The sequence below is a fragment of the Petaurus breviceps genome, unplaced genomic scaffold (genome assembly GCF_028583685.1).
Source record: "Petaurus breviceps papuanus isolate PSGF00001 unplaced genomic scaffold, PetGlider_PUasm1.0 90903, whole genome shotgun sequence".
NCBI classification, from domain to species: domain Eukaryota; kingdom Metazoa; phylum Chordata; class Mammalia; order Diprotodontia; family Petauridae; genus Petaurus; species Petaurus breviceps.
In genome coordinates this window covers 6,641,116-6,667,707 of record NW_027187376.1, presented here as the reverse complement: position 1 = coordinate 6,667,707, position 26,592 = coordinate 6,641,116, and the positions used below count along the sequence as shown (strand labels likewise).

General features: G+C 34.8%; 1 protein-coding gene across 8 annotated transcripts in view; it reads right to left on the bottom strand.

Moving 5' to 3' along the window:
- IKZF2 (IKAROS family zinc finger 2) overlaps nt 1–26,592 on the bottom strand; it is a 198,857-nt gene that overhangs the window by 27,468 nt on the left and 144,797 nt on the right. For 6 of the 8 annotated variants that reach the window (XM_069075209.1, XM_069075210.1, XM_069075211.1 and 3 more), the window contains 2 exons: nt 25,298–25,564; nt 15,859–16,026 (listed from right to left, as the gene is read on the bottom strand). In XM_069075209.1, coding sequence (XP_068931310.1) covers nt 15,859–16,026; nt 25,298–25,564 — 435 coding nt within the window. The remainder of the gene's footprint in view (nt 1–15,858; nt 16,027–25,297; nt 25,565–26,592) is intronic. The other 2 variants (XM_069075214.1, XM_069075215.1) reach the window with 1 other exon arrangement.

Below are 26,592 nucleotides of genomic sequence, written 5' to 3'. Positions count from 1 at the left end.
CAAAAAAAAAATGTGACGTGCTCTTCTGGTACTGAGTGAGTAATAAACCTGGCATGCAGCCTTACCACTGGGCCATGGAGTTCCAAGCATGCCAAACCTGCAGACTCAGCTTTTTGGAAAGGAAAGGTGGAAGATTTTTTCAAATAGAAGAATAGGATTCAGAACTAGAATGGCTCTTGGAAATGATCTAGTCCAACGTCCTCACTTTACAGATGAGGAAAGTGATGTTCATACAAAAGATGTTACACATAGGGGAATGTGGGAGGGATAGGAGGTGTCAAAGTTGGGTACAACACGGTCAGATCATTTATAACTTCAGAGATGCTTCCAAACGTATTTCTTTAACAGAGCAGGCGAGAGCAGTGTCACTAAAAGTACTTTGAGGAATGAAGAGTCTTATGATCCCTCCCTCTTTCTTTGAACTCCTTGTTATGGGAATATAGAGTCAAGATCCCAGTTTATATCTGATGTGATTGACATATTAAAAAAGACTATGCTAAGGTGAATACAAGTTAGAAATGGAGTCTTTTCATTCCTGGTAGAAATTTTTTCCCTCTTGAGACAGTGACCTTACTTTTAAAGTAAGCATGTGATTTATGAGCAAAGCAGAATTGAAATAGCTCAAAAGAAATGCAAAATGCACAAATTTAGAGAGTCTACCCCAAATGTTCACATGGACTATTTGTGCCTGATCTGTGGTAGAGCATTCTGAGCTTATATTGGTCTGATCGGCCACAGTCAGACACACTGAAACCTGACTCTGGCATGGTGATGTCATTTTGGTCCTCTTGGAGAAAGAAGGACAATAACCAGTATTTGAACAACAACAAAAAATAAGCACACAATATACAGTAGCAATGAGAAAATGATTCCTTTGTTGAGAATAAGAAAAAAATACTTTACTGTTTTGTAAGGTTGTGGATTGTTTTACTGACTGACCTGACTCTAAATATCTTTTTCTCTCCTGGTCAAGTTTTAGTGGGCAGGGTCTAAAGTGTGCCTCTCTGGATTATGAGCAGAAATTAAGATATTAGTCTTTTTTTTTCCAATTTCTATTGCACAGACAAGGAAAGAGGATACTGACTCCAGTGCACACAGTGTGTGCGAAATCAGCATAGCACAGTTATGCAAATCATGTGTGCAACTGCCACTGCTTCTGTAATTCTCAGTGTAATCCACCTCCACCAGCGCCTCCAGGAAGGAAGGAGGGGCAGAGGGTTGGGAAAGTTCACACTTGGGAGATCAAACAGTGAGTCGGTCAGATGCCAGTGCTAGAGATCAGGTGAAAACAGTTCCTTCTCATGGAAAGTCTCCAGGACAAATTTTACTATACTCAATACAGGGTTATTACAAGGCAAGCAGTGAGCCACACATAGACTGACTTCTGAGTCAGTACAAGTTGAACCACTGGTGTCCATCAGTATCCTGGCCCCGGATGATTCTAATACTACTGTAGGTGTCAAATAATTTAGTGCACAAATAGAAAGAAAACATGCATAGTTCCTTTAATGTAGGGTTTTTAAAGTATTATTGTCTTTTTAAAAAGCTGGTTGTCAAAAGCTACTAGTCAAGTGATACATAGACTCTTATGTGTTTAAACATTCATATAAAACAGAATAAAACACATATAACATAGCTTTTAGTAACTTCTACATTCTAAAAAGGTTAAGATTTATATTCTAAAAAAAGGCTTAATAAGTTCCAGTAACTTCCATGTTTTAAAAGGTCTAGGGGTCACTTGTGGTATTTCTTCCTTCAATTATATCAGAAAAATAGATGATATGGTTAAGAAATCCTTGATGGCAGGCTGAAACTATGACAGAAGGGAACACAGGAATAAAACAACTCATTTTAATGAACATCATGCTCTCACTCAAAAATTTTCAGTGACTTTGTATAATAGTTCAACAAATGGAAGTGCACATTTCCTTGCCTGCCTTTCGAGAACCTTCACAGTTTGGTTCTAGCCATTCCTTGCCTTATCTCATACTGCTCTTGAAATTCATATTACAGCCACCACGGATTACTGATCTTTCCAAGTGACTTGGCTATCCCTCAATAACGGAATGTGCTTCATTCTCCCACCAACTCCATCCATCTCCATTAATAAAAAAATCCGATCCATTCTTCAAGGTCCAACTCAAATGACAGCTTCTTCATAAAGTTTTCCCTTTTGTGCTCCAGACATGATTTATCTTACTTCCAAAGCATTTATTTCAATTCACTCAATGAATATTTTATCTAGTTATGTAATTCACCTTTTTTCCTCTTAGCTAGATAGTTAAGCAAAATCCTCCTTCCTCTCCTGCCCTTCAACTTCTCTTTTGTCATTTTCTGTACTTTTATACAAGAAGGGTCTTCCCTCTCATTTTCTTCATGTGTTCTCATTATATATATATATAAACTTTTATTTTTTGGTACATGGTCCTCATACTTATTTACTCGTTATTTGGTCTTTGTTCCTTATGGAATTGAAGCTTCTAAAGTACCCACTTCTAGTTCCTATTTCTAAACAATTTCTATGTTATTACCTTGTGAGTTGGGCCTTCCTCCCCTTTTTCTACTGTCTTAGAAGTGTCAGTTCCTGCATGGACAGAAGTCTGGCCCCATGGTAGAGATGTTCTTTTGTCCATGATTTTGTCATCCATCTCTACCCCTAGACTTCCCCTACCATTTATTAAGATCCATTTTATTTACCATTTTCAAGTTTATCTTCTTTTAGGGACCATTCCCTATAACCTTTCTAATTGTTGGATTTCCTAATAAGCTCTGTTTCTCCTGGAGGTATTATATTTTCTCAGGGACAGGTGTCTCCCTGAGGACCAAATCTCTGTAGACTTTAACCCACTGTAAGGTTTCCATCTTCTGTTACAGAATAAATCTCTCCTCCCTAGAGTGTTCGTCCATAGGATCTCCTTGACCAGTGAATAAAGATTTTTCCGTCTTTTCCCTATTTCAATCCTTCCATTTGCCACTTCACCCATTCTCCTGTAGTCCCACTTCTTTCTGTCAAACAGTTCAAAATCAGGAACTGATATATTTGTCAGTAAAATGACACTGAACGAAAGGCATTACCATCTGCTTTGCCATTGTACGCAAAGGATTATGGGACCTTTCAATTTGACTTTCAGTTGAAACCTTCCTTTTGTCTTTGAGAACAGAGATTATCTTAATTTTCTATTTGTATTCCTAGTGCACAGCACAATACTTTGCACACAGGAAGTACTTAATAAATGCTTTCTTCATTTATTCCTGAAAGGCTACAGGAACTATTTTCCTTTCATTCTTTGATTTTCCTTTCATTCACTGATATGATTATGGGACATCATATATTTTCCCTTATCTTCATCTTCCCCTCTTCTCTCACATCAGGTTACAGGAAGATGAATTTTTCAGGTTACAGCAATTCTTGTTGGCTCCTTCTGGTATATGAAAGGTGATGGGGCTCCACATCAGTTGAAAGAATGTTGAGGCAATGCCATGTTATATAAGGGATGGAGCTCATGCCAATCCTTCTAGGGACAGATATGTGTGGTTTCAGACTTTTTTTTTTTTTTGCAGGGAAGAGGGCAGGGCAATTGGGTTTAAGTGACTTGCCCAACATCACTTGGCTAGTAAGCGTTAAGTGTCTGAGTCTGAATTTGAACTCAGGTCCTCCTGACTCCAGGGCCAGTATTCTATTCCCTATTCTTTAGGAGAGGCACATAAGGAGGTAAAAAAAAAATTTGGAAGTCAGAACTTAGGAAAAGCCAATTCCTCAATATGTCTCTGATTTGCAGCTTACCTCTCTAAAAACTTTAGAGAGAAAATTTCTTGGGTGATATCAAGTTATCTCATTCTTGGTCCAAGCTGAGATCTCATTTCAGTCTCATCTAAAGACCTCATCGACTCTCGTAGATTCTTTGTTATATTCTGATCTGTGTAACTTCTCTTATTTCTGTTTGCTGCTTTACTTAGATAAATGGGTTTTACTTGCTATTTTATTTAAAAAGACCATGCTCTAAGTCATAGAGAACTTATGACCTATTTAAATGACAGGAATTTCCACAATGAAAAAAAAGAAGTCATATTCATGATGTATTCACTATTTTATTTTGCTGAGGTAATCACGACTTTAGGGGCGGCCAGGTAGCACAGCGAGTAAGAGCACCAGCTCCAGTGTTGAGAAGACCCGGAGATTGAATCCCAGGCTCAGACACTGAGCACCCACCCAGAAACACCTGGCCGTGTAATCTTGAGCAAATTACTTAACCCCGATTGCTTTAAAAAAAAAAAATCACGGCTTTAAAGTTAAGAATAAACATGCTAAACAGGACCGAGTATTTGTGATGAGTCAATATTCCTATCCTTCCCCATACCTCAAATAAGAATTCTGAAGACTGTAATATCTATAATAAATGTAATAAAGAAAACAAAAAATCACCTTCATCTTAATCTAACCTAATACTATCTTTGAAAACTATTTTCTAGAGTTATGAAGAAACATTCCAAGACCACCCCCCACACACACACATACTTTTTATCGGCTTTCCTCTTTCTTCACGGTGTCTTAAACAGTACATGACACATGACCTAATCAATATTTGTTCACTGATTGACATTATGCTAAAGGTGAATGGGCTGAGTATATTATTATAATGATGCTTATACCCTCTAAAAGAAGAGGCAGTTTCAAGGAAAGTACTTTATAAACCCTAAAAAGTGTGATTAAAAAGATAGAGTAAAACCCTCCCACTTAAATAATGTTTTATGATTTGCAAAGTACTTTCCTCACAACAATCCTGTAAAGTAACTAATAATTATTATCTATCTTGAGGCAATATAGTATTGGATAGTGTGCTAGCTGCTGGTGTTAGTTAGAAACAGGTATAAATTCTATCTCTGACATTTACAAGCTACATGACATGTAGTTTTATTAAGTTCATTCACTTGTAAGATGAAGATAATTAAGCCAGTAGTATCTTCCTACTTTACATGGAGTTTCTGAGGTTGAAATAAAATAATAAAGTAAAGAGTACATTTTAGACCTTAACATGTTATAGATATGTGCCACCCTCCTCATATTTCTACTACTACTACCACCACCACCATCACCACCACCACCACCACCATTTTGTTTATTTTTTTTCACAGGTAAGAATACCAAGGTTTAGAAGATTAAGTAACTTGACTATGGTCACAAAGCTAGTCAGTCTTGGAACTAGACTTAAGAAAATGGCAAATCTTCTCCAGACAAGAATAAAATTTTATTCTGTAGGTTCTGTGTCATACTGGATTCAATCCAATTCAGTAAATAATGGAGAGCAGTGAAATTTAAAATACTAAATAAAATAAAGGGGAAAGAGCATAGAGCTCAAACACCTATATCAACATAATATACTACATGACATGAATTATCCAACTAGGAAAAAAAAATACTAGAATAACACTACCAGGTGGATGTACTTTTGACTTGCCAGTCAATTAGAAAAGTAGCATTTATTAAGGGTTTACTACAAGCCATACTCCAAGCTAAGCACTGAAGATATGAAGAAAGGCAAAAACAGTCCCTACCACTATACATGATGAAATATGACTTTGGAGTTATACATCAACTAGTATTCTACATGGTTCAGTGATATTTAATGTGTAAGTAAAACACTGGCATAAGTTAGTAATGTTATCATCAAATTTGTCAACAGGAAATTAGGTAAAAAGTGCTTTGGACTCTAATCTATCAGATCCCTATGTCAAATTAAAAAAAAAAAACCCAAATATAAGATGAAAAAGAATTGTGGAAAGAAGCTAAATTTTCTGATAAAACATCAAAAACTAAATACGAATTAACGATGTAATGTTACTTTAAAGATAATACCACCAAAAAAACAAATAAGTTATTACCTTCATCCTAATAAGTAAATTGTACAGTAATTACCACAGGCATAGGATCACAGGATTTAAATCTGGCAGGGATGCTTTAGATCACCTAATCCAACCCCAACATTTTACAAGTTTACATTTTGCAAACCAAGGCTGAGTGTGGAAATAATTTGCCTAAGGTCACAAACGTAGAAAGTAGCAGAGTCCTTTCAAATCCAGGGCTACTCAATACCATTCACATTCATAAGCTATTATTCATTCTAGACCTTCACAAGATAAAAAGTGTAGTGAGCTGAAAAAGAGGGTTTAAAGAAAAGAAAGCACATATACCACCACAACCAAAACACAAAGATGAAATGGTTAAAGAACAGGATCTAAGGGGAAATGCAAATTGATATTATTTAGTCTAGAGAGAAGAAAAGTTTGGTTAACTCAACTTAAAAGAACATTGTATTGGTCAGTCAAAATCTCATGTTCAGCCCCTTTATGACTCAAATAAGTTAACTTGGTTCTGTTCAGAAGATACAAACTATAATCTTAGCCAGAAGGCACGAACATTTATGAGAGGGACTGATCTAGAGAGTAACACAAATCATCTACAATCCATTATCACTACTGGGGAGGACGACAAAACAAACACTATTAGAGAAAACGGACAATACCAAGTCATTCAATATTTATTGAAGGATCCATTATACTACATGTGAAGCTCTGTACTATTTCAAAGGAGGAAAATCCACCCTCTGTCTTTAAGGAAATTAAAATCTAAAAGAAAGGTGACAGTCTTTCAAAAGATGGGAATATGGAGGACCTTCTGTGCAATTTTTCCTAACGAAGATACGATGGGTTTAAATTATAGATTGGATATCACGAAATGGTGGAGGAAGAGGCAGACAACAAAGCAGGTTGCTAAACACTGAATACATTACAAAGCTAGGTAGTATAATCAACTTCCTTGTAGAAATAAATTACAACCATTCATGCATATATGTATACCTATATATGTCTGTATGTACATATGTATGTATAGATGTGTATGTCTGTATATTTATATCTGTCCAGAGCATTTTATACCTGTAATCCAGGATCCCTCCTGGATACATAGAGACTTAGAAAACCATAAATTAACATTATCTTTGTGGTATTGTATTTTTATTTATGTTTTTAATTATTTCCCATTGACATTTTAATCTGCTTTAGGACTACATTTGGGAGTTTGTGGGCTACTTGTGACCAATGGGCTGGAATCTGACACAACTGGAGTAAGTGGCTTCTGAAAGTTCTTCCACCTGCTAATTACTTAGGGATCATTGGTATTCATGTGAACTCTGAGAGAGCTAAGAATAAAAGTATTTAGCACTGGATATCAACCAGGAAATCACAAAAATGGACAAATACTGATACGTATTTTTTCAAAACTGAGTAAATCCTGAATACTTAAAATTGATTATCAAGAAAAATAATTAGCAAAAACTTACAAGTATGTTGCAAAGTTTACAAAGGAAATTTTGTTTGAAAGACTATGAGAAAACATTCCAAACTCATCCCTTTACAGGGAAGGGAAGTCTAGGTATGCAGTAAATTGAACATATTTTCAGATTTTTTTATTGATTACTGATTTTCTTCTCTTTTTTGTCTTTAAAAATATTATTTGTTACTTGGGATGGCTTTTTTTAGAGGAAAAGAGTGAGTGGATGTGCCAGGAAAATTTGGTAATATAAAAAATAAGACATCGATAAAAACTTATTTAAAAAATAATCATCAGAAAGCAACTGTGGTACTAGCATCAAAGAAGCTTATATTATTTTCTTATTTCTAAATAAAAACACAACTTCTTTGCTTTTCAACCAATAATCATCTCAGAATTTCTGTAGCTATTAGATTTGAAAACATGAGAGAAATAATAAACATGCAAAATGTTTTTCAAGTGTGCACTGCATACAGAGCAGTGTGCTGTTTTTGGGGATTCACCAAAAATTAGATACCACATGGTTGTTGCCCTCACTGGAGTTTTAGCAAAGTAAGAAATACTTGTTTATGATTTGACAATTTTTTGATCTTTTTCAAATAACTAAGTTTGATCACTAAGCTATCCTTAGTAGTTTGAAAAATTAAAACAATTAATGGTGGTCAACAGTCTCACTTTCAAGAAAACATGTTAATTAACCTTCAAGGTTGTATGAGACCCATTGGTCTTCTTCTTTTGCTATGAAAGCTACTACAGAAAAATGTATGACAGTACAGTACAATGAAACATAATTTGCGTAAATGCTAAAAATGTATAAACTTGCACTGTATTTTGTGGTGATGGCCACAGCAAGGTAGAATGTATAGAACACTGGACCTGGAGTCAAGAAGCTCTGGGTCAAATTGGACCTCAAACATTGGGGAAAATCACTCTACCTCCATCTGCTTCAGTTTACTCAACCATGTAATGCTGATAATTATAGCACCTATATCCACCCTGAAGTTATTGATAGGATCAAACGAAATAATATCATAAAACTGCTTAGCACAGTGACTGTCATATAGTAAGCACTTAATAAATGCTTGTTTTTCTTCCTTTATTTGAGCAGAGCATAACCATGGTATGTATAAAGTGGATAGTAACAACACTAATCTGAAAAACATATAATTTAAAGTATTACAAGACCTCAGAAATCACTATCTAGTTCTAATCTAACCCCATTTATCATATAAAAACACGAGAGGCCCAAAGTCACATAAATAGCAAGCAATAGAACTAGGATTCAAATAGGCTTCATGACCCCAAATGCTGTGCTCTTTCTACTACATCAAGCTACAAGCTAGTTCTTTCCAGATTTTTCTTGAAAGACATAAATGCCACGCATTATTTTTATTGCCTTAAGTTCAGGGCTTAATTAAAACATCACTCTTCCCTAGAGTATCAGACTTAATAGGGTTAATTTAATATGTAAAATAAAATCCATGAATTAAAAGTCCAGTAATGGAGGATACATAAACTAGTGCCCCATCTACAAAACTAACAAACAAACTCAATTGATCTTTTTTCCCCTTGGCACCATCAACTAATTCACTGATTCTCTGCAAGAATGTCTGAAAGTTTGTCAGTTTAAATTTGTGTAAAGCATATTCAATAATAATGTGAATAATAAAAATAAGAGCAGATGGCCAATACGATGGAGGACTAGGTACTTCTAATCTTCATGATTTCTTAAATTTTTTCAGAGATCATGTATAGAGATAAGGCAATTTCAGCTATCTACACTCTGTAAAACACTAAGAAACCTAAAAATGTAAACACTCAACGAACTAACAGCCAAGAAATTTAATCCCTAACCTTAAACAAGCTCACTCTGCCCACCATCCACCATGCTCTGGGAGAGCTACACAAGCAGACCCATAGGTTTGCTACAAATTCATCTCATTCCCAGCCCACTCTTTTTCTTCTCAATGCTGAAGAAAATCAAAAGGCAGATGCTTTTCCTGGATGGGATGGTACTGGGGCAGTACATTCTACTACAACAGAATTCAGCCAGAAAACTAAAAATTAGAGGAAACTAGAGTAGCATTCCAGAGAGTTTGTGGATTCACCAGGCAAATCAAAGGGCCCAACATCTAGCTGGAGCCAGTTCTATCAACTCAAGACTCACCTGGGGCACAGATTGAAGTTGGTGAAATGTGAATTGCCCAGAATGGAAAGAAACTAAGATGGCTTTGAGATATAGCCCCCAGGGAAACTGTGATAAAGGGTAAGTAAGCATAAGGCGAACATAAGGAAACACTAGAGAAAATAACAAAGCTCTCAAGAGAAAGAAAAATCAGTTAAAAACCTTAAGCATAAACAGACAAGGATAGACAGGAAAGATATTATAACATAAAGGAATATGGCCTCCAGATCAACTAAAAGATTCCAGAACATTATTAATTCATATTCATTAACACCTGATGAGGCAGAAGACACTGTCATTTCACAAGACAGCATGGAACTGCAGCAGAATGTATCCTAAATTTTTTAAAAGAAAAATAAGAATTATAAAAACAGAATTTATGGCAAAGAAAAAAATCCACGATGGTAAATCTCATAAAAGAAACAAAAGAGGATAACTGATTGAAATGCAAATATACAGAAGTTAAAGACATTCTGGAAGAAGAAAAGCAAAATCAATAATGTTAAAGGAAAAAAATCTTTATACAAGCAGAACACACTGATCATGAAGACAGGATGCACAGAGACAACTTAAGGATAATAGGTCTCTCAGAAGAACACATATCAAAAAAAAGTATTCAAAGAAATATTTTAAGAAATAATATAACAAAACTACCCATAACTTATAAACAGAAAAAATAAGCATTAAAAAAACCCTGAACATCTTAATCCAAGAAATAATATAAGAAAACTGTTCAGGACTTCTCAACACAAAAATAGGCTTGAAATATCATGGACTAATCTTGCCTACAGTTTTTGTGGGACTAAACTGCAGAATGAGAGGGCACATAACAGCAAAAAGGAAGGAGAGAGAGGGGAATGTGTGATATACCCTAATTAAGTCAAAACTGAAGAATGAAAAGAAAATAGCTCCTGTAGTTTATTGGAAAGAAGAGAGACTACAAGAAAATGGGCAAGGATATAAACGGAGGGATTGAAGGGGGATGGAGAAATCTTGTTCTCGTGTTGGGACAGAGTAACACAAAAGAACTCTCCCATGGTAGAGGAGTTATATTCTAAAGGAAGATAAGGCATTTACAATGGGAAAAAATCTGCAGGGATTTAGTGTTTAGAAAGACTACTTGTCCTATTTTAAGGGAAGGGGAATCAGAGCTTCAGAGAGCGACCAACCACCAGAAGAAGGAGAAAGTAGGAGCCCACAGAGATTTCCTGGCAAAGGGGAAAAAACAAAACAAAACCATGCCTACGGGATGGTAAAGCTTAATAATGAACTGCACAATCAAGCACATAGGAGTATTCCTACAGACATCCTCTCCATCACCTAAACAATCATTTCTTAAGAGTGAGGCACAATAGAAAAAAAAAAGGCCAAGGGTAAGATCTATAAGGCAATAAGGTAGAAATTGTTGAGGAGTCCTAACATTTTAAAAATAAGATCATACATTTATACTTCAGTTTTAAAGTTTATGGATCAGATTCAAGTTTAGGGAGTAAGAAGGCTCAGAGATAAAGGCCCTATTAATTTCTCAATCCCAATAACATAATTTTGCCATGATAATGTTTTAAAAAGGGAAATATATATTCTTCATAAGGGTGAAGAAAGAAATGAAATGAAAATCAATATGGCATATACTATACTCCCGGGCCAGTAAATGCCCAAGTTTAGCATTTCCTGTTTTAAAATCTCATTAAAAACTTTACATTTAGAACTTGAGTTGGTATGAGGAGAAGATGAAGGTTTAGAATATCTTTTATAACACAGTGCCTAAGTTTATCTTTCAGATCTTTAGTAGGCTTGTTGGTTGGTGTGTTTATCCAGTATTTCTTTAAATGAAGAATATACAAACTATTCCATTTATTTTTCTCTGTCTTTAAGCCCTTTTTTTACATTTAAAAAATTACAATTTTTACTACAGGCATCCATTTTCTTTGGTTTAGCAGTTGTGATAAAGTAAGACTAACAAGGCAGCTTAAAGCTCTATATGTATAAGTTTATGCCAACAAAAAAATTATGATTGCTATTAAAAAAAAGAAATTCTCACTTAATGAAAGCAAAAGTGTGCTCTGTCTCATGTTGTATATAGTAGAATAAAAGCTATCTGAGGGCAGGGACTCTGTTGTTCTTTGATATCCCAGCATCTACCATAATGCCTTATGCATAGTATATATTTTTTGTTGAAGTGAATTGAAAATCAGTGAAATCAAAATGAAATGAAGTATCATCCTAGGTTAATGAGAAAAATCACATGTAGCTTGTAATTGTACATATAAAGAAGACAATAAATGACAAATTAAGGAACTACATTAAAAGCAATAAGCTCTTACTCTGACACAAAGAACATAACTAGAATTTACAGAAAATGTAGAAACAACAACTTATTCATTACTTACACTGAGAATATGCATGTAAAAAATAGACACAGCTGACTGAAAAAAAATAGATCTTTGTAAGAATGGTAGAAATGTCTTTTAATTGAAAATAAATTCCTATTTGCAAAGTGTCAAGATATTTTAAGATTGATCTAATTATTAATAGATTCAACTTCACATGATTAATTGAAGAGACCCTCAAAGCATACAAAATAAAATTTTTAAGGTTCAATAGTCTATCAAACCAAATATCCGAGGTTTGATAGATTTGAATCAACAGCTTAAATGGAAATACAATAGGAAAGAGCTCCTAACAAAATGCCAATGCTTAAGAGGCATCACAAAGTATTTAAGGAAAATTTAGCAATTTTTTTCTTCTCCCACTAGTGTTCTGCATGTCAAAGGGTATCTTATTTAGAATATTTCACCCAAATTGAGATTATTTCAAGATGTAAGTCATAAGTGAAGCAAGAGGACTAATATCATACAATAAGTACCTGACTTTAAATATCAGACAATAAACATGGCAACTGTGAGGAAATTATTATACATCCTTGTTTAAAATAATCTTGTTTGTTCCAATGTATTTAACAGGTTTATAAACAACAACAAAAAGGCAAGTCCCTTTCAGGAGAATTTTAGAAGAAATTAAAGAGTCTAGTCATCTAGTTAAAGTGTAATTGCTACCATTCTGTATAAATTAGCTCTGTCTTAAAGGTTCCTTAAATGGAGAGAGACAATTTCAGGGCAAGGGTTTTCAGCTTTTTTTCCCCTTTGATCACAGGAGAAAGGGTAAGTCAAAAGAACCAAAGGGAAATTTGGGGTTTTGGAACCTAGGTACAGAGGCAGCCATATAGAATGAGTGAGATTTAGTTTTTAATAGGCAATGAATAGATGACTAAAACTGGCCTGCAGCAGGAGGTGAATAAATACCTTCTCTGTTCAATAGTAAACAGGTGAAGTCTTTTGACCCTGCTCTTGGCCTGAAAGGGCCTGAAAAGCTAAAGTAAGGCTTTTACTCTCTAAAGGTGCTTGCTTTATAATGTAGAAATTGAAGGAAGGAGCAAGCAGATTTGAGGACAAGCCTGAAGCACTACAAATAACAACAAAATTTATGTTTTCCTGGCCAAAAATAAAGTCAAGTTAAAACAACCACTAACCTTACATATACAACTTTATAATTTACATTTTACATATATTATTTTACAAATAATTATTACTAACCGTTGAATCTAATGAGTGAAAACTGTCCCACATAAATTTTGTTTATAACCAATATAAAAGCAAATATATATTTCTGAACTGGACAGGATCTTATGTATCACTTAATTTCTTTAATTTTACAAATAAAGAAACCAATGTCTCAAGAGGCTGTAACTTAGCACCTGGTTAGTTCTCCAAAGAGAGAACTAGAATCCATGTCTCCTAACTCCTCATCACTACTCTTTTGACTGTGCCAGTACTTATCCCACTATAGAGATATGCTGTTATTTCTAAAATACTCTAAAATTTCTTTAGATTCTTTACACCAATCAGCCTATTGATGACAAATTTGAAATTTAAATATATTTTAATTATAAAGTTATATTACTACATAAAATATAATATAAACCTAAGTGGCTTAATTCTGTGCTTTATCTTTGATTTTTCTGCAATGGTTTTGTGCAATTAAACCAAGGTATGGCCATTTACTCATGGACAGGTACAACTACAGTTTTAGTACCCCATAAAGGAATAAAAGGGGAGGGGGAATTTAGCATTGGCTTTAATTCAAAAACCTATTAAGTAATGACGAACTTCACAGCAGCATACTAAGGACATACATGCTTCATTAATGCTGAGTGCATTTATTCTCATGAAAAGAATGTTGAGGAATAATGGTGGTATTTATCAAGTTAGTAATTAGAGTTAAGTTAGACCATGTAAAGTGAGAAATGAATTGTAGAAAAACCACCAAGCAAATGAAATAAAGAAAAAAAGTGACTCTACCATAAAAAACCAAGAATATTGAGATCTTTTAGAAAAATACAAACAGGTCTTACATTCAAAGTATAAATAAGATTATAAACATAATCTATTGATATACTAAGTAAGGATATATCTTGAAAATATACAATGTATTAACAATAATTAGTAAACTAAGTAGTACCAGAATAGCAGGCCTTTGAAGTTTAAGAATCTGCCAAATGGCTTCCTAAATTTTGAAAATGTATAATACCCACAGAATGGGTATTACAGTAATATTAAATACCATAGTTATATCTGAGGAGCAAATCATGAGCAGTAAATAACAAAGTATTCCAACAATGGGTGCTAACTCTACAAACTCAAAACAATAACATTTTAAAGGCTATGACAGAGGAGGCAAAAAATATGTATCCTATTTTATGTAATGACTATATTTCTGTATGTCAGTAAGTTATTTTTGGTAATTCAAATAAAATAATACTTTAAATATAAAAGTGAATATGGTCAAAAGAAATCCATGGTGACAATGTTTTTTTTTAATTAAATAATGAATCTATTAAAAGTAACCAGTCGTTAGTTATTCTTACTTTTTTTAACTTCAGAATTCTCTGCAATTTTTTTCTTGCAATTTTAAATTTAGGATTTCTTAAATTAACTACATCTTTTCATAAAATTATTATATTCAGAAATGCATTTAACAGCTTAAAACAGAAGAGCAAAAGAATTCATTCAAAATATATTTCCTTTCTTTATCTCAGCTTTTATTTTTGTTGACTTAACTTCTCTGACATCAGCAAATCCAGAAATTAAAGTGTAAAGTATTGTAACCCCCTTGCATTCATGTTAAAAGGCCAAAGACAACAGGAGAAATCTTAAAAATGTAATATAGGCATCACTTTACAAATCACAGCACTCAGTAATATGACTTGTCATCTTAGATAAAAAACAGCACTTCCATCATGTCTCTACATTAAAATTAAAATTTAATGTGTCATGATGGACAGCAGTATATAAAATGAGCATGACAGGATTCTATATTAATTTCCCCCCCTAACTTCTTTGTTAGGGCTGTACATGCTAAAAGTCAAATGAGATTCATTCAGTCCTGCAAGTGCAAGCTGAAACTAGTTTAAAAAAAAAAAAGGAAAAAAAAAACATTGAGCTATGTTTTTTTTTTCTTTCCAGCATTACTGGAATTAAGCACTCATTCTCTATTTTTATGATGATGTATGAGGCCGGAAAAAGATACAGATCCATGACCATATATCGACAGTGGTTACAGAGCCAAAGAATCACACAACTAAATACTACAACTATGCTTTTAACAGCCACTTTTCTGATGAGGACTATTCTCAAGTTTATCAGTAGCACATGCAGTGCTCAACTGTTCAGATGGCCATTTGTGCCTTGAATGAAAGTTAAATTACCAGGGCTTTCCCACCCTCTATGTATTATCTGGATCATTGCAACTCTCTCTTATTTCACTAAGAGGCTTATAGTTATCTTGGACTGATATAGTCAATGATGTAATGATTTCTCTGAAATTAAAAAGACCTTGGAGATTTGCATAACTGATTTTTTTTTCTCATTTCACTTGCCACAAATAACAGCATTTCCAGCTGATAGTGCTCACTTGGCCAGCTTGTCTTATTGCCAAAAACAAAAGACCACAAATGCCTTACATGGCTTTTCAAAGCATAGTTAATATACACGAAGCACAACCTAATATCGTTCAACAGTTACCTGGTTACAGCTACATACCAAGCAAGGTGGATTTTATACAGTTGTTTCTTCTTTTCTTTTTAGCCCTTCTTTGAAGAGCTGTGTTAGATGAAAGGGACTGTTTATGACTGTAGGTGAGAACGTTCTGTCACTTTACGGGAATTATTCAGAAAGCTGAGATGCTGGTAGAAATGTGTTGGGACCATCTTGAAAAGCAGCTGAGCTAACTTCATGGCCACTGCTCTGGATGAAGAGTTAAGGGAAACAAGTAACCTGAGGGAACTTACCAGAGTGTGTCCTGAGGTGTCCTGTGAGGGCATCCCTTCTCCGACAGGCATAACTGCAGAAGGGACATTTGAACGGCTTCTCCCCAGAGTGCAACTTAATATGTCTCAGTAGGTTGCCCTTCTGAGTGAAAGAAGCTCCACACTGGTTACAGTGGAAGGGACGCTCACCTTTAGGAAGGGAGAAATTAGGAAGGCATTAAAAAAGTGATGGTGTAGTGATTCAAGTCCAACACACAGCTAACTCGTACCATTTCTCCATGCCAAAGTTTGTTGTAGACTCTTTCTTTTCCGATAGGAGTTTTCCAAATGTCTCCTTAAAATGTAGGACTGGATCATGGTAGGATTTCAAGCTTCACATCCATGACAGTGGACATTTTTTCTCCTCATATAAATTCAGTAGTGCTCCATTGCTTCGACTAAGGCTAGGTCTACCAGATCGAAAAATTTTATTAACCTGACCATTCAATTCAGTAATGCAACTAACATAACTCAAGTTTTTCATTGAATTCATAGCATTTTAGAAATGGAAGCAATGTGAAAGAACATTTGGTGGCATACCTTGATTTTATAGGTAAAAGAAGTGAAGTCCAGAGAGATTAAGGGGTTTTCTTTCATAAGGTTGTAGTTAGTGGCAGAGTAACTCCTGACTCATAGTGCAGGGCTATTATCAATCTGTCATGCCACCATGCAGGCAGAAAGCCTGCTGAATATACCAGTTTATGTCAGTTATGTGGAATCCTGGCCCCAAATGACATATTTAAAATTAATTTTTCACTTCTAATGATTTTAATGACTCAAAACAAAACAACTTTAGTGAAAGTTCCATTATAAAACCTGTCACTAACAGTTCTTTAGCAAATTTGTGTCACCCTTAAAGAGAAGTGATAGAGACAAGAAGGAAAACATAAAGATACATTTCCATGCCAGGAATACTTAGGGTTTTCCATCATAATATAGCTTTTCTTTCTGGCCACTCTGATGTAATATTAATAATCTTTTGTTTATGAAATCTTGATCTATTATTGTGAACTGGTTGTCATTCACTGAATCAAGTATGAAATATGCTTGTTGATGCCAGGGTAATCAAAGAGTGAGTATGCTAGAGGTGTAGGCAACAATTTGGGGTCTGGCTACCTGGATGGATTCCTCTGCATTTGAAATCTTTGTGGTACACCTGGGGAAGGTCTTGCACATTAATTAGCCTGTTAAGTCTAGTGGCCTCAAGTCTTTGGTACAAAACAACAAAGAACTGGACAATATTAACTTTTATTTTATAAAATCATTTATGGTTATATCTTTAACACAGTATTTATAAGGCCATTCTCCAGTTTCTTGAGCATTAGAGAGTCATGGGACCAAGACAAAGAAATTTCAATGAAACACTTCAAACTATTTTAGTAAACAGGCAAAAATGAATTAATGCATACCTAAACATGTAAGTTATGTATAAGGCACCGTCTTGGACAATGGGGATACAAAGAAAAATGTGTATGTTCCCTGACTTCAAGAAATTCACATTCTTTTGGGGGAATCAACATGTATACATATAAGCATACAGAATGAATACAGGGTAATTTGGTGGGGAGTAGTGGCAGTAGTGGTGGTAAGGAATCAGCAGTAGAGAAGCCTGGAAATCAGGAAAGGCCTCACATAGGAAGTAGCATGTGAATTGAGCTCAGAAGAAACTTAGGGATTCTAAGAAAGAGAAGTAAGGAGAAAGGACAATGAAGAAATGTGGGGAAAACCTCTAGAAAGGCTAAGAAATAAGATGGTCTATTGTGTATGAGGAAAAGCAAGAGGATAGAGCAGGAGCATGTATGAGAGGGAATGTCATGGATATAATAAGGCTAGAAAGGGAATCTGGAGCAGAAATGTAAAAAAACAATGTAAATGCCAAAGGATTTTGTATTTTAGTTTATAGGAAAACAGCATGTCACTTATATTTATTGAACAGGTGAATGATATGGTCAGGATCACTTTGGCAGCTACATGAAACACCAACTAAAGAGGGGAGACACCTAAGGGAAGAAAACCAATCAGTCTAGGTACATGGCGATGATGTCTAACCTATAGTATTGTTGTATGGGGATGAGAAAGGGACATGTGAGAGGTGATATGGAGGCACAATCAATAATACTGGATTGCAGGAAAGTGAGGAGCTGAGGATGGTAAAAATAAATAAAATTATTGAAATGCTGGTGTTTTAAACCTACCAACCTACATCTCTAATCCACAAATAAAATTATCCTAAAAAACTCTTCACTGAACAGTTGTTGACTAATATTGTTATATAATTCTCTAGGGACCACTTTTGTTATGAAAGGTGAATGAGGAAACATCTTAGGTCAAAAAAAGTCATCTATGTTTCATCTGCTTTGGATCACTCTATTAATACTTGAAAAATTATTCCATTGGTTAATGTAACTAATTTTGCACTTAATTTTTAAAAGTGTAACCCTGTTCTTGGTGATTTACAGTAACTGGGCAATTTTATATTTAGACTTGAACAATCTGAAACAAGAACAACTGCTAGGTGTGGATTTTTTAAAAAGTTTACCATTATTTTCTATTTCAGCATGTAAAGGAAAATAAAAATAACTTGCTCTTTGATGATCTGGACCATTTCCACACCTAAAGATAAGTCATTAATTAAACATTGAGCTGCCTTTTCAAAGTTTCACTCTGTGTTGTCTAATCTTATTTAATAATTTTATCTGGAACACATATGGCATTACTCCAGTGAAAAATCAGTGAATGAAAACATCCTTAACTCTTGTTTCAAATTTCATGGAAGTTTGAGGCTCAAATATTCTATAATTCTCAGAGAGTTGAAGTTCTTTTGTGGGGGAAGGGGAGAAGGCTAGGCAACTGGGGTTAAGTGACTTGCCCAAGGTCACACAGCTAGTTTTGTGTTAAGTGTCTGAGGCTGGATTTGAACTCAGGTCCTCCTGATTCCAGAGTTCTATTCACTGCCCCAGAGAGTAGAAGTTCTTAAAAGGCTCATCTGTAGTTATCTCCTTGTGGAAATGTGTTCAAGGTAAGTTGGCTGCCAAATCTAAGGAACTGAAAGCACTTTGGACCAATGCATATGTTGTAAATGTTGACAATATACAATTACTGTCCTGAATGAGACACACCAGAGTTATGTCATGTCTTTAGGTAGGATTCAATGCAGGATTATTGCTGAGAAATATGAATGTCTCTGGGGTTATGGTGCCACATTAAAATATAAATACCTTGAATGTAGGAATTGTTTAATTCTTTGAATTTATATCCCCAGAACCTACCATAGTAACTGGCAGTGGCTTAATAAATGCTTGTTAATTGACTGATTTAGAAAAAAAAAACACTTGAATGGGTGATACAGTTGACCAAACTGATAAGCTATGTTTACATCATCTAAACAAAGCATAAATGAAGACAAAAATAAGGTCACTCAAGGGAAAAAAAACATTGCAGTTAATGGACTTTTAAAAATCTCCATATATGCACAGTTTTAGGTCTCTGAAAGTCAGAATGGTGTAGTGGATAGAGAGCAAGACCAGCCAGCAAGACCTGGGTTCAAGTTCTGCCTTGGACACACTGACCATATGGCCCATGCCAACACAGTTCACCTCCTAGTGTCCTAAACAACTCTCTAAGACTATGAGTTGCAGAGATGGTGCCAGCTTCCCTGGTAAGGAGTTTCTCACCCAGGATTTCCTTATACTAATGAAATCAGAGGTTCAGTCCCTTTCCCTGTACCCTAGTTCTCTGATTATCTGCTAGATGAGTTAGATGCTTAACTAATAAAGGTTTCACCATTTTGAAATGAAAAATATCCAGAAATCCATGTATCTGTATTTTAAAAAGCACGTTAAACAGCTCTTTGTACTGCTGAATCTGTTAATGAGAAGCTACAGTTGTCATTTTGGGTTTCAATATACTTTTTAAACTATTATTTTTATCCCACAGTGTACACTTTTGGAAGGACACAACCAAATAACTTTTTTCTAATAATAGTGTGAGGGCAATGACTAACATACTTTATAAGGTAAGTACCTTGAGCTTTGCTTTATGTGGTTGTTAACTAAGTCACAATAAAACTATGTCTGTATAAAGGGCCTTCACCTTACTTTATGTACCCTATCCCTGGAAAATATTTCACAAGCCCAGCAAACCAGTGAGGTTGAAATGTCAAAACATTCCATCAAATCAATAATCTCTGTCAAAATTCCCAATGATTAGTAACTTTACCTATATGATTACAACCACTATTACTAATTCCTCCCTCCCAACAGACTGACTTTTTTTCTTTAAAATAAGCTACATTTGCTGAATTAATTCATTTACATGAAAGATTTAAATACTTTGGAGAAGGCATAGCCTAATGCACATCCATATTCATATATCGATGCAGAACACATCCTATGACTTCTGGATTCCCCATAACAACACTGAAAAGTAATCTAGTTCAAACATCCAAATAGGATCCTACCATGACAACTGGTCACAGAAAAAAATTTTTTTTTGTGCCAAAGCTATTTCTTTAGAAATAAGTGGTTAATCTAAGGGAACAGCTATGACAGAATTAAGTATCATAGTATTTTCTCAGTCTTATTCTAAATTTTCTCCCACTTCAGGAGAGTTTACAGTTACTTCTTGGGATAATTTGTATTATTTCCATTACTAATATAAAATACACCTTTGTGTTTGTGAGCACAGACATGCATGAGCACATGCATGAAAATTATCAGAATATGAGTATATCTAGGCAAGAGGAATGCATATACACATTTATATGCCTTCATGAAACAGAGGCAAAATATTATATACAGGGTCTTATACTGAGTAGAATATACAACCTGCAAAAATGCAGAATTTCCTAGTCAAAATGCTGTGATGAAAAAGCCATCAAGGAGCAAGGGCATGACTCCAAAAAGCCACAATGTACTAAACATGGTACTGAAAGCTGGAAGAAAAAAAAGGTTTTTTTTTTATGTTTTGCCCATAAAGGGTCAAAATTAAGGAAAATGATTCCCTTAATCACTTTCTTGATCTCCCCACAGATCAGTAGTTTTACATGAATTGATTTCACTCCCCCTATTTGTTTTCCTTTCCTTAATACCTTCCCATGAAGACTGCCTAGAGAATCTGATGATCATATTACCTGATTACTTGGCTAAAGTAGCAATACCAAAGTAAAAATCCCAAACCATGAATAAGATGCTGGAATTGGCACTTTAGGAGAAAAGGGAAAAGAAAAACAGGAAGCTAATTAGATCTGATTCTCCATATGAGTGTCATGAATTAGATGGTTAAGTATCATTCTTAATTTCAAACCTATATTTAATGTTTTGCCAGTTGAAAAAATAATAAAAGAACTTTCCCTAAAATATTAAAGTTATGTACACATAAATTTGAGGAAGAGATTCTACTTTTAACTGTTAACTAAAATAATTATATTAATTCATAATTCTAAATATGAATGTTTCTCACCTTTCTACTCCAATGAAAGCTCACAATGGAGAAATCCAAACACACTTAGAGTCTTAGTTGGAAATGGAAAAGTAGTGGCTTATGTAGAATTATTATTTTAGGTCATCATAAGTAAAATGGAAATGAAAAAATGTAATTTCTACATTTTCAAGCTGACCTTGAAAAAAATTCTCACCAGAACCTTAATTATTTGGGAAAGTTGCAAAGATTATTACTAATGTACCAATTAGCTACAAAGTAATAGATGAAATTTATGTCTCATCCAATCTGTTATCTAGCATTTAAAACTATACTTAAAGCATCCTAGATCAATGGGAATTATCTTGCTACTATTGTGAATCTCCATAATTCAAGTCTTGTTATAATTTGAAAATATTTCAATTTTCAATTAGACGCTTAACAAAACACTAATTATTAATATGCTGTTTAAACTATCCTGAGCTAGCAAATTCTTTCTAAAACTATAGCAAGAAATTAAGTAAAATATAAGTAACAAATTAACAACAGGAATGCCTATAAAAAATTATGATGGTTACAGTATAACCTCAACCTCAGAATGCTAAAGGAAGGAAAAGGTTAACTGGTTAACTAGATCTCCTTGTTAACACAAGATCTGAAAACCCTTTTTATAGTTTCAACACTTGCTGTTGAAAATCCTTCTAAAACTCATTTAGTGTCTTGGTAAATTAACTGTATGGAACACAAGTAGTAAGATGTACTCTTAAGCTGTCATGTCAGAGGTTATGTATCCAAATCGATGGCTATCCTTCAAAAGAATCACTCTGACAAACTACACTTACAATGATGCCATGTCTATTCAATAAATTTTTCTAACTCTTCTCTTAGATTTTCTTCAGAATTCGTTGATACATACATAATGCATACAAGAAAACCAACCTCTTTATTAATATAGAGTGCATTTGAGTGAGAATGGTACTTCTAAGCTGGGCTACCTGCCTTATTCACTGAATTGGCACCAAATCACTTTAAAATCAAATCCATTCTGAAAAAGCAAAGCTTTGCTACCACTAGAAATGGTCAAAATAATTTGCCATTGATTCTAAAGGCAATTGATTTTAAAGACATTTCAAAATATTTTGAAGTTAAAGTGATTTTTTTTGTGTGTGGTAGCAATATTCATTTGAATGTGTGTATATGCATAAAATGCACATATGTTTGTATATATACATAGCTATTCTGGTATATTTGTTGATTTTAAAATCTGTTGCATTACTTTATAATCATACCTCAGAGTTTAATATTTCTTTGACCCCTGAAGATCTTATCTATTGATCATTCTGTGTATGACTATTGACTGTTCATTACTGTAAACATAAAAGAGGTAGGAGACTGGGTTGAATGTTGACTGACCCTAAGTGATCCTCATGAGACTGAGCTTTGAAATAAAGCCAAATTACACTACTTGCCATTCCTTAAATATTTCAGACTGTGCCTTGCTTCTTGTGCCTTTGCTGACATTATTTCTTCCAATCAGTGACCTCTATCTTTATTGCTTGTCAAATCCTAGACATTTTTTCTAGTTCAACTGTTACTGCCTCTATGAACCTTTCTCCTCTCTTCCCATAATGCGGTTTTTGTATGTCTTTTCTAGCACTACTGTTACAATGTATTACATATGTATTTTACTCTCATAGATGACAAACTCTTTAAAGGTAGTAAATTATCTTATTCATCTTGAGATCCTAAATATAACCATTTCTCCTAGAGCAGCAGCTCAATGTATGCTGAAGTGGATTCAACGTCACCTTGTTTTGTTGTGGCTCATCTTTCTCCTAAAACTGCAGAATACCTGTGCAGTAGAGAGGGCACTGGGCATGGAGTCAGGAAGACCTGAGTTCGAATCCAGACTCAAACATTAACTAAGTGTAGACCCCAGACAAATCACAACCCCAAGTCTGCCTCAGTTTTGTCATCGATAATAATAACACCTACCTTCCAGGGTTGTTCTAAGGATAAGATGAGATAATATTTGTAGCCCATCTTGCAAACTTTAAAACTCTGTCTACATAAATGTCAACTATATCATTATTATTGTTATCGAGACTATATATTCCTATAGCTCCTTTGCACCCGAGCTTAACGTGTATCTATTGCTATTTTTTCCAAACTTTCAACTTTCTGGTTGGAGGATAAGAGAAGTAATCCTCATTTGATTTTTACCAAGCTTTCATTTGCATAACTACAATTAATTCTGGGAAAGAGCTGATGACATTAAAATTATGAATGCTCTTCTTTTGGCTTATTCATGACTGAAGCAATAAACCATTTAGTCCTTTCTTATTTCCCTAAGACTGACAAGGTTTATTTATTTAATTGAAAGGCTTTCATCTAGTCCCCTTTTCCTTTGTTGTAATCTCCTGAGCTGTACTCCATTCCTCCCGCACAATAATAAAACAACTCCCTTGCCACAATCAAAATCAAAAATTATTTTGGGATGGCAACATCTCCCCTCAGTTAAAAAAAATAAATTAGAAGTAATGTTGTCTCTCCATGTCTCTGAGGCTCTAAAACTTATACACCATAATTATTAAAAAGGCACAAGTCACTGAGAGGTAGCACAATACAGTGTTAATACTGAACCAGGGAGTTGGAAGACCTAGGGTTAATTTCCAGTTTTGTGACCCCGGGCAATTTATTTGACCTTTCTGAGCATCATTTTCCTTATTAATAAAATGAGGGTGATAATACTTGCCTTATATACCTCACCAGGTTATTGTGAGTCTATAGTTTGATAAACATGAAAGCACTATATAAACAATGAATTACCATCATCCATCTTTTAGGTATGAATAGCAGAAGTCAGTTCTAGACTGCTATTGCAGACTGTACACAGACTGGAAGACTACATGTATAGTTATTTACACAGCAACTAATACTTGGACCCTCATGATACAGATTTCTACCATATAGAGTAAGTCGTGCACTTAAATACTCGAATCATCAATAAGGCCAGTGAGTTAAACTGAACACTTTTGGATGCTTCCTTAGTGTATTCCACAGATGGGTTTAATATAGGCAGAATAATTAGTCACCAAGTCAAAGTAACACTGATGGCAAATTCACTCTATGTAAAGTGCTCACTAGTATTCAATTCAACAAACACTTATTAAATACCCACTATGTTCTAGATGTTACAGAAAGTTTTTGATGTTCTCCTACTACCTAATTTATTCCAAGGGTTCATTTTATATATGTGGAAAATGTGGCTTTTTACAACTGGTAAGAAAAATTTAAACTTTATACAACTAAAACAATTTAGAGAAGATTCTGTTCGAAGAAAAAAAAATCTTCTTTTACCAGAGACATTTCCCTATCCTTTCTGCTGTGCTGATCTAGAGAATGCAAATGGTTGAGGGGTCAGGAAGGGGAGAAAAAGTATAAGCATTTATATGCTGCCTAATGTACCAGGCATTGTGCTAAGTGCTTTAATGCTCTGATACCTAACTGGCAATTGTATTCTAGCACTGATTTTCAGGTTGGCTTATGACAGGTGGGAATTGCAAAAGGTGTAAAAAATATAAAATGATTCACTATTATACAAATGCACAAGGACTAAATTTATATCTTAGACTCTCCACTAACAAATTAGATCATTGTCCATGGCAAGGCAAAATGTGTGTAGAAAAAAGTGAAAAGATCATGTTATACCATGAAATCCTTTGCCATTTGAACCCTTACCATATTATTGCTGCATTAAGCACAATGAAACTTGAATTCCAAGCTTCTTTTTTTTATGATTTACTATTCAGACTCCATGGTTGGAAGTCAAGACCAAGGTTACTTTCTGCTTGTCAATAATACAGTACTAGCAGAGTTCTGAAAAAGTTGGGTTCCCCATTCACCATTTCTACCCCTGAATAAAAAGGCAAGAGAATAGCTGTCAGGTAATATAAACATCAGATGCCATAGGCAGTCATCAGGTTTTCTTTCAGCTGCTTACCAGTGTGACTCCTTTTATGTACCATAAGCACATTGGGCCCAATGCAAACCATGCCACAGACGTCACATTTCAGTTTACCATTCGGAAGCCGGATTCCTCCCTCGCCTTGAAGCTCCTGGACTTTTCTGTTGTCAGCCACATCACTGCTCTCAATAATGGGTTCTTCTAGGCTGCTACCTTCATCATGGCCCCTGAGGTCTCCATCTCGACTCAGGGGTTTCCTGTCAGACTCTTCATCACTTTGCATTTCTAGCTTTACTGAATTTGCTGTGATTTAAAAGAGAACAAGAAAATAGCCATTATAAAGACACAGATAAATATATTCCCTCTTACCTATTTTATTTGTTGGCATCGTGGAGAATGTACTCTCTCCAAAATTGCAATGATCTCCTAATTACCAAGTCTGACGGCTTCTTCTCAGTTCTCACACTTCTTGACCTCTCTGCAACACCTGAAACTGCTGACCACCCTCTCTTCCTAAGTGTTCCATCTTATCTAAATATCTATGACTATAAAAGAAGAGTCTCTTTTGGTTCTCCTTCTATTTGTTTAACTACTTCTTCAGTCTCTTTATCTGGGTCTTCCTCCATACCATGTCTCCTAATTGTGAATGCACTCTAAGAAAGTGGTGTCAAACTCAAATAAAAATGGATCCCTGTGGGTCACATATTGCCTGAGAAAACCACAAATAAATATTATTTTTGGTCTATTTTTATTTATTTTGTTAAACATTCTCCAATTATATTCTAATCTGGTTTCCTAGTGACTGCAAGTTTGACAGCTCTCTAAGGTTTCATGCTGGGCCTCTTCCCTTCTCAGTTCTACATTTTATTTCTTGGTGATTTCTTCAGCTGCCTTTGGTTTAACTGTCATTTCTATGTAGATGATTCTCTGATCTTCATATACAGTTCTAGTCCCTCTCCTAAGCTCTAGGTCCACATTATGAACTGCCTATAGGACATTTCCAAATGGATGGCATGTAAGCATCTCAAAGTCAACATGTCCAAAACAGAATTCATTATCTTTCTTCCCCAAAATGCCCCTTTTCCAATTTCCCTTATTTCTCTTGAGGGTCCCAGTACCTTTCCAGGCTTCTGTTTGCCTCAACTTCTCACTTTCTTTCACTCTCCATATCCAAATAATAGCCAAATCTTGACATTCCTACCTTCACGATGCCTCTTGTGTCCGTTCCCTTTATATTATGCACACAACCACTTCCTTATTCCATTCCCTCATCACTTCCTATCTTGACTTTTGCAAGGGTCTCCTAATTGATCTTCCTCTCTCAAATCTCA